This window comes from Vanacampus margaritifer, chromosome 5, assembly GCF_051991255.1.
Source record: "Vanacampus margaritifer isolate UIUO_Vmar chromosome 5, RoL_Vmar_1.0, whole genome shotgun sequence".
NCBI lineage: Eukaryota > Metazoa > Chordata > Actinopteri > Syngnathiformes > Syngnathidae > Vanacampus > Vanacampus margaritifer.
In genome coordinates this window covers 26,034,898-26,044,492 of record NC_135436.1, presented here as the reverse complement: position 1 = coordinate 26,044,492, position 9,595 = coordinate 26,034,898, and the positions used below count along the sequence as shown (strand labels likewise).

Here is a 9,595-nt window from a genome sequence, read left to right as displayed (position 1 = left end):
GGTATTTTTGAAAACTCCATGCACATAAATACAACTCGCCCTCGCGCGTCACATGACTCTCCTCCCCTCTCATTGGCTCACTCAGGTCACATGACTGTCACTGGTACTGTAAACAGTTTGAAGCTATTCGCCCCTCGTCTGTTGTGACCTATTTTTCTTTGTTTTTGTTAGAATAAATCGTGGGCAAACGTGACTTTGAATGACATTTTGTGTCATGTGGAGAGGGCGACGCTATTGCGTGGACTTCAGTTAAACGACAAGCTTGAGATCAGGTGCGTCAAATAGTTTTTAATCACTTTTTTAAGGCGACGTGTTTGTGCCGGTTCAGCAAAACTAGCGAGTCTCAATGAAGGCAATTTCATTGAATTATGCTTACATATTAGTATTACGTCGTGTATGTGTACTTAAAAAAATAATAATAATTTAAAGCTTTGATTTGGTCTTTTGTGGCCATTAGAATTGCTTGTCTCTGTTGTACCTGCAAAGTAATCATTGCATTATTATGTTTTTTTTTCTAGGAGAAAAGGGGGAATGCTGTACAGTAGTTATTTTGTCATTTTGCGGACTCTTATTCGATGTAAACGAATTTAATTTTAAATGTATTAAGTTACACAAAAAAAAGGCGAGAAGTATTTTTTAAGTAATTGTAAAATAGTTTTAAAACGAATAAATGTTTAATAGCAAAATGCACCAGTAAAAGCAACAAGTAAAGGTAAAAAAGGAAAAGTAATAATATAAAACACTTTTTTAAAAGTAATTAGATTTGATAATTATCATAATGTTATATTAATCTGGAAACAAGTTAGAGGTGACTAAAGTGATTTATTAGTCATCAAATGTACATTTGCATTGTTGCAGTTAGTCACAACGGAAATATGCAATAATCTGCAAATGTTTTCCTATTTAATGTAATGCATGTGAATATAATTAATGACGACGTCAGATAAAGTCAAACTGAAAAATGGAAGACTTGCTCTTTCCCATCTTTTGAGCTACAAAAACACACATTCTACTTTCTATTCCTCATGATTACTTCAAAATCACTTCAAAACATCAATTATTGTTAATATTTCTAGATGTGCGGTGTGATGTGAATGGAGGTCTAGTCTAGAAGCTTCTCTTTGTGAGTGACTGTGAGATCATGTGATTCTTTGTTACATCACATGTTACTTTTTTCCTTCCTCATGTTTAGTGAAGACATTTAAAATCGTTTGAGGCATTAAAGCAGTGAGACTTCCTGAGTGAACATGAAGATTGACGTCCCATATGAGAAGGTACAGAGAGAAATGAATTATTACTTGTGTCTCAAGTGTGATATGCACAACTTCTGCATGGCATCTGTAACGTTCATCTATTACTCACTGAGAGCATCAATCAATGGTTTTGTAAAAAGTTTGGGGGGGGGGGGTATTTTAAAATCCTGGAACCAAACTGAAAATGCAATAGGCTTTTCGTAAGCCTCCCACAAGTTTAGTGTTAATCACTTTTTGGAACTTTACCCTGACAACCTCCATGAAATACCCTGCCCCTCTGAGCATTTGCACATTCAAAACATTTTTTTTCTCTCTAAGTAATTAGTTAATTGGGTTATTGTAAATATAAATATGTCATGTAAATACAAATACAAATGTATAAATTGAATAATTTGTACATACAATTATCAAATCACTGGTAAATTACATGAAGTATAAATAATACAATTGAAAGAATTGTTTTATTGAAATTTAAAAATGTGTCATTTTACCACACATAACTTTATTTTTATTTTTATAGCATCTGTGAATTATCTGGCCAGTCTGTTTTTTGTTTGTTTATTTTAAATCTATTGGACCCTTGAGAATAAATGTTGGCCCACCTCTGCTCTAAATTGCACCCCCCAAAAAAGCCTTGCTGATAGGGGTAGAACTTTCAAAGTGGTCTAGGAACATTTGTGACTATATCTGACTGGGCTGGATGTGGCTAATATAGCTCTCTTTTTAGAATAAGTGTTGGGGAAAAAAGTCAAAGTTGAATCTGTTGATGCTCGCTGAATCTTTCCTTACTAATTGTCTGTGTGTTGTTCCCCAGTTGGCGGACATTAACCGGAGGCGGCTGGACTTAAACGGCAAAGCTCAAACGGTACGACAGAATATGAAACTTGATGCCTGTTCAGAAGTCACCTCACCTCACAATAACATTTTTGGCCTCTCTACTGACAGTACTCCTGTTGTCTGGTGGCATTGGCCACCACCGCCTCTTTGCTTCTCACCGCCACGGCGCTCTACAATCTGCTCGCGCCCACCACTTCCACCCCGATGCCCAAAACCAGTGTTGATCTGCGAATTGGCCTGGAGTCCTGCTCAGATCCCTGCAAGTAAGAAAACAGCATCAAAATAAATACTGTTTACGAATATGGTTTAAGAAGAGTACTACAAGGAAATTGATATAGCAAAAAGTCAAATTCACTGTAACCTTGATTTAAACCGTGATTTAAACGGTAAGATTACCGAATGAACAATACTGAGCTCTCTCTAAAAATTTTTTATTTTTTTTAAAGGAACCTTGACTTAATGAATTTTGCATAAATAAATAAAAAAAGGAACCTTGATTTAATGGATTTTGCATTTAACTGACAGTTAAAGTGAACTTAAATCGGCCCTTTGTACAGTACAGTAGTTGCCAACATCTGTGAATTTCAAAATTCGCCGCTGTTGGTTACTGCCGCTTTGGCTGGTACACGTACTGTATTTTTGTGCCGTGCCGCTGGTGAAAATTACAACAACAACAAAATATAATAGAGGACAATTGGAAAAAAATTACTTTCAAGAAAACTGGAAAGTCTGAATATTTCATAAATTATAATAGGTTAATTGGGAAAATGCTGCTTTTGATCAAATGTGGAAAACAGAATATTGATTAAAAAAAACGTAATAGGAAAACTCGAAAAGTGGAAATTGAAAACTGCTACTCTCAAGGAAATAAGGAAGTATAGAAAATTACAACATACTGTAAGAATGCAATCTGGAACAATTTGAATCATGCTGCTTTCAAGAATAGAAGAACAAAATTTGCACACCTAAGGCAATTGAGAATATTTTCTCATTTACAATGCAGAACTAGACACAATTTAGGGTTCAGTGTTTTGCCCAAAGAAAGACACGAATCGAACCACTGACCCTTCCTCTACCAACAGCTCCCAAAAAAAACTAAGACGATTGAAATTCCAGAAAATAGGTCAACTGGAAAAATGCTTTGGAAAAAACTGGGAAATCAGAATACTGCGTTCCAAAAAACACAAGTTAATTGGAAAAATGCTGCTTTCAAGAAAACTAAGAAGCCTACAAATAACTTCATTGCTTTGTTGGGAATGCTGCTTTCAATAAAACTTCATAATCTGAGTCCCCCCCCAAGTGTTGCTTTCAAGGAAATCTGAAAATGACAACGACAAAAATCCTAATAGGTATTTAAAAAATGCTCTTATGAAAAATGTGACGCGATCTGTCATCTCTCTCACCACTTTAGGATCTCCCTGGTGGAGAGCATCCCCGTGGGCATGCATTTCAACTCCAGCGACCCGCCTCACGGTTCCATCTACCAGGCTTGGCTGCAGCTGATGGTCCAGGCCCGCAGTAGCGTGGACATCGCCTCCTTCTACTGGACGCTCACCAACCAAGACACGGGCACCCACGAGCCCAGCGCAGATCAGGTGCGAGCACTTCTTTTCTTGTCTATCTGTCGGCTCTCTAATGTCTTCTGCACGTGAGCGCAGGGTGAAAAGGTTCTGAAGAACCTGGCCGAGCTTTCCGGCTCCTTGTCGGTCCGCATCGCCGTCAGTGCGCCGCAACGCAGTCAGCTGACCGAAGACCTCCGACGGCTCAATGCTTCAGGTGACTACCATGTAAAATACAGTTTAGCAAACATAATTAGAGGTGTAGATGTAGATATTAAATATAATGTAAATATCAGACATTTCAATCTTTAAATTAAAGCAAAGTGACGATGCGTAGTAATGCGGATTTACTGTACAGGCAATGTTTTAACCCTCCTATTATGTTTGGGGTCATAGTGACTCAGTTTGTTCTTAAAAAAAGTAACAGTTGGATTTGTGTGCGTTAGGGGCAGCAATCAGGATGGTGAAGATGCAGGAGCTGACCTCGGGGGTCCTGCACACCAAATTCTGGGTGGTGGACAAGAAACACATTTACATAGGAAGCGCAAACATGGACTGGAGAGCCCTCACACAGGTACATAATTAATAATTCCACGAGTGCCTACAGAACACAGCCAGCTGTCAGTATTGCTGTGAAAATGTCTTCTGGCTTAAGGATGAGTAAATTTACTTCAGTTTAGTTACATTAGGAAACAGTGGTTGATATATTTTTCTATACAGTGGTGTGTTGAGATAAATGTGTATTATCTTCCTCAAATGATCATTTCCCATTGATATGAATGGTAATGGCATTATGGCAGACCCCTCCCCCCCCAAAAAAAAATCAAGAAAAACAATTTGTAAATGTGCTTTTGTAATAATAGCCCTCTATAATTGCGTGCTTTATAAAAACACACAATGAAAAGGAGTGTAAACAAATTAAAACAGTTTTTGCCACTTTTTTTTGTTGTTGCTTCAATTCAATGGGCATTGTGCTGCTCCCGAGGGCAGTAGAAGACAGTCACAAGTGACTCTGTAAGCCGCAAATAATATTACTCATTCTCCAGAGGATATAAAAAATAGGTCAGTGAGTATTGTAATATTATCCGTCTACATATGTTGTACCAATGTTTGTGTTAGCATTAAGCTAGCGGACGCTACGGCAAAGTTATGTAGTTGTTTTAAATGTCTGATGATTTCTCATTCCTTGAAAAACGCATAATTTGGGTCACTCACATCTCAAAGCACCACTTTATGATGAAATCAAAACACTAGGATCATTGTTTGTTTTCAAGCAAACTCAATATAAGTTGTGTTTGAATGTGATTGTCAGGTGAAAGAGTTGGGCGTGGTGGTGTACAACTGCAGCTGCCTGGCCGCAGACCTGGGCAAGATCTTTGAGGCCTACTGGTTCCTGGGGGAGAGCAAGTCCATCCCATCACCCTGGCCCTCCAGCTTCTCCACCCTCTACAACAAAGAAACGCCGCTTCAGCTGACACTTAACAACACCCCGTCCCGCGTCTACTTGACGGTGAGTAACGCCACCAAATTCAACTTTGTGTTATTGTGTGTTGTTATGTCAACTACTTCTTCTTTCAGAGTTCTCCTCGTTCCTTTTGCGCCTCCGGTAGGACATCTGACCTGGAGTCCATCCTGAATGTGATGGAGGACGCCCAGAGTTTCATCTACATCGCCGTCATGAACTACATGCCGACCCTGGAGTTCTCACACCCCAGAAGGTCATTTCCAAAATGTTATCTCATTTTTAAAATGTTATAGAAGAAGCTAGGTTATCTTTTAGCATAGGTGGTACAGAGAACCCCAGCCTATTCCCAAATAACCATTCACGATAGTTTCAGTAGAAATTAACTAGAAAAACAAAAGTGCAATTTCTGCAGAAATTGCGTGGGAATGCTGAAAGCTAATAAAAGCTGAATGTATGTGGAATGCTTGTGAAATGCTTATAAACAGGGATGTGATTTTTCCGCTAATTCGCGGAATTCCGCTTTTTTTTATCCCCCCCCCCCCCAAAAAAAAAATCTGATTATTTTTTTTTTTATATATATATATATAGTAGTTCATTGTGTATGCACATGACTCCGACAGATAACATCTTCTGCTATAACAAAGACATTTGTGGTATGCTCTAATATGAGTTACTTTTCATTTGGTCATGATACAATTATTTGTTCATGAAATTTGAACTCTTCAACATTATTTATGTGTTAACTTAGTAATCACATTAGTTAGATATGATGATATTCTCAGTGATAGTTTTTAAAAGCAAAGGCAGTCCAATGTTTTTGAATGTGACTGATTTTGAGTTGACTAAAACTGCCATTTTATATGGGATAGTTCAATATACATTGAAAATTTATGCTGTTGTTTTGTCTATTTCTTTGTCATGTGAGTGCATTGAAAGTACTTAAAAACACGGAAAACCCCTGGACCTAGCTGGGTGCCAGACCCCCGGCTAAATTTTCAGATAATTTCACTTTGGTCAAATCACATCCCTGTTATAAAGTAAATCGAAAGATAAGTTACATGAAAATTACAAATTGTTAATTGTAGTTAAAAAAAAGAAAAGAAAACTGCATTAAGGAGCTTCAAGTGGGAATCAATCTCCGTGACCTCCTGGTTACTGGGCAAGGCACTTTACCAACTGCGCGACTGAGTAGTATCAGAGAGCTGGTAATGATGATCAATTAGTTGTATGTATGGAACTGGACGTGGAAAGTGGTACTTAATGAATGGGGAAAAGTTGATATTTAATGTTAAATTGTGGGAATGCTTATTCGCAGAGGTGGGTAATAACGTGCTACATGACTAAAAGTGACAATAAAAACGAATATAAAAAATATAATAAAAATTAAATACAAATGTATTTATATATATATATATATATATATATATAATTTGTTTTTATTTCCATTTTTATTTATTTTGGGGGATTTAATTTTCGAATTATATATTTTTTATATCCGTTTTTATTTTCACGTTTAGCCATTTACTTATTTATTTACTTATTTATTTTTAATGTTGGCAATTTTGGTCCTCCACACACGATAACCTTTTCTGTTATTGTTTTTCATCATAGGGTAGGGAAAATGCTCACATGTGGCCTTATTGTTGGTCAAGTGTTAACGTTGTTCTTGGAGAAGCATTCTCGTTATTTTGAAAGGTAACCGGTCGAATGTGGCATGCCTGCAGGTATTGGGCGGACATTGACACCCAGCTGCGTCGGGTGGCCTACGAGAAAAACGTGCGAGTGCGCCTGCTGATCAGCTGCTGGTCCAGTACGCCGCCCGCCATGTTCCCCTTCCTCAAGTCCCTGGCGTCGGTCTACGAGCCAAAGAGCAAGCTGGACATCCAGGTGGTGAGTACAGCGGACGCCATATTTGTGGTGAGTAGTCACGATGTTTGTAACAAGCTAAGAACAGCCGCCTTGTGTCTCTCGTTAACAGAGACTCTTCGTGGTTCCCGCCAGCGCCGAGCAAAAGCAGATCCCCTTCGCCAGGGTCAACCACAACAAGTACATGGTGACGGATCAGGTTGCTTATATTGGTAAGACATGATTGCTAATGTTAGCCAACTTGACTTACTTACGTAATTGATGTCGGGAAAATCGCAGCGCCCTCTAGTGGATCTGACACCACTGGGCCCAAACACAAGTGAAGAAAATTGGGGCTGGCCGGCGGCTAATTTCCTGCTCACCATTAAGCAAACTGTCCTAACAATTTTTTTAAAAAGTTATAATAATAATAATAATAAATGTTATATTGCTTGTATTAATTTCCTCAGGCACATCCAATTGGTCCGGCGACTACTTTGTGAATACTGCAGGCTCTGCCCTGGTGGTCAACCAGACGGCATCCTCGTCCCTGGAGCCCAGCGTTCAATCGCAGCTGAGGGACATTTTCGAGAGAGACTGGAACTCCGACTACAGCGTCCCCCTAACACAGCAATCCAACATCAAAGATGCCTGTCCGTCCATACGTTAAAAACTTGTGCAGGTACATCGTTGAAGAGCCGATACCGCCGAGGTGGGGGAGCATTTTCAACACTAAGAAAGCTGCTTTTGACAATACTTAAAAATAAAAAAAATAAAAAACATTTTAAAGACCTGACACATCACCCGTGATGTCAGCATTAAGACATCATCCATTATAGTTCATCTCAGGGAGAAATTTGAGATTTTTTTTGTTATGGAGTCTGCTGTGTGTGTGTATGTAATACATGAGATCACAATTGAAAATGAATTAAAAGGAACTGACTGACCACTTGCTTCTAATTGAATTCATTACGTCATTGATTTTGTTGGCTTAGTTGCGGTTGTCGTGGCAACTGTCGACTGAAGCATAAAGGACTACATTTTAGTACATTCGATGGTTCGATACCAACTATCATATCAGGAAATTGATTATAATTTCACTGAAATTATTTAAGCACATGCATTCATATATTAGCATTCAGCTTTTCAGCATTCCCATGCAATTTCTGCAGAAATTGTACTTTGTCTAGTACTCTTAAACTTGTTCTCACGATTGAAACACTTATGTTACTTTAATCGTATTTGGGTGCAGGAGTTAGCGACTGAAACTGTCACCAGGGGGCGCTCTTACTGCTCGTATATACACTAAGGATTCAGGAGGACACAGTGCTGAGTAAGATCCAACTCAAGGGGGCCTCGTTTTTTCAAAGTACCAGCATCACTGTACCTCCGAAGCCAGTAAATTCATGTTGAATTCCACGTTTCCCTGGTTCCAGGCAAAAATGTGTCAAATTTCCGACCTTAATTGACAGAAAGGGGCTAATCAGTTAGTGATTCCCGATTTTTGCACCATTAGAAAACTTGATCAGGTTCTCCACAAGAAAGGTAATAATATGCCTTGAACACTCCTTTTAATCCTGAAACATACTCTTTAAAATGTTATATGAGTGCACCTAAACACTCCAAGGATGTTCATCACAACACGCTTTTCCTCCAGGTTCCGTCCAACATGTCCCCCTCCTTCCTCAAAGCTTGGAATGCAGCAGAGGTTCTATTTCTGTATCCGTGCTGGTTATCACCTTTACATTCCAGAGCTGTCGTTCAGCTTTTTTTTGTTTTGTTGTTGCTTAGAATAATGAGCAAAAATTTGAGATACAAGCAGCAGTTTGGCAGATATGGTAAACAGTTCTTCCAACAAAAAAAAAAAAAAGACTTCCCCCAAGGTGCGCAAAACCAGAAGGGGCAGCACAAAGTCCATTGATTTGAAGCAAAAAAAAAAAAAAGTCAGTTTAATTCTTTACTTATTATATATATATTTAATTGTGTCATTACTGTATGTTTTTAGAAAGTACAGCATTATAGAGTGCTATTTTCCTTTTTTTTTGTTTTTTATTGTGGGAGACTGGAATAGATTAATGGCATTTCTCCTTTCTTGTAATTTGGCTGCATCTCTTCCAGTATAGCTCAGTGCTGCCCGGCATGTTGTGGCTAAATGTGGTACTAGACTGTAAATTCAGACTTGCCTCTATACTGTAAGAACCCATGAAAAAACGCTCACAATATGGTGAGAGTGCGAGCGAGGGTGAACACTGTGTTGCAAATTGTTTTTTTCTACCCTCAAATTATGGCTTGGGACCCTCAGGGGACCGGGGATCGCAATTCTAGAATGAATTGTTAGGCGTTTCTGAGCAAACCTTCTGCCTCACTATTTGTGGTCCAAACCAAACTGGACATATTTCAGCCGTGGGTGGGTCTTATCAGGCCAACAATGGAGAATAATGTGTTGATTAAAAAGGTGTTCTGATGCTGCAGTAATCAACGCGCTGAGCTTTGTGCTCTGCGTTGGGGGTCACAGTCTGCCTTCCAGCATGCAGCCCCCACTAAGCCCACCAACAACAGCCTGCGCTAAAGCCTCCAACGCTAACAACAATGAGAGCTTTGCATGGACACTGAGCAAAGTGCTGACTGTCCTCAAC

General features: G+C 38.9%; 1 protein-coding gene across 1 annotated transcript; it reads left to right on the top strand.

The window, feature by feature from the left end:
* Positions 1-83: 83 nt before the first annotated feature.
* Positions 84-7,906, top strand: pld3 (phospholipase D family member 3). The gene is made up of 12 exons (XM_077566068.1): positions 84-272; positions 1,193-1,274; positions 2,068-2,118; positions 2,199-2,353; positions 3,502-3,685; positions 3,749-3,866; positions 4,096-4,223; positions 4,962-5,159; positions 5,228-5,367; positions 6,839-7,004; positions 7,093-7,192; positions 7,430-7,906. The coding sequence occupies exons 2-12, from the start codon at positions 1,248-1,250 to the stop codon at positions 7,627-7,629; spliced, it is 1,467 nt and encodes a 488-aa protein (XP_077422194.1). The 5' UTR covers positions 84-272; positions 1,193-1,247; the 3' UTR covers positions 7,630-7,906.
* The last annotated feature ends 1,689 nt before the right edge of the window (positions 7,907-9,595 follow it).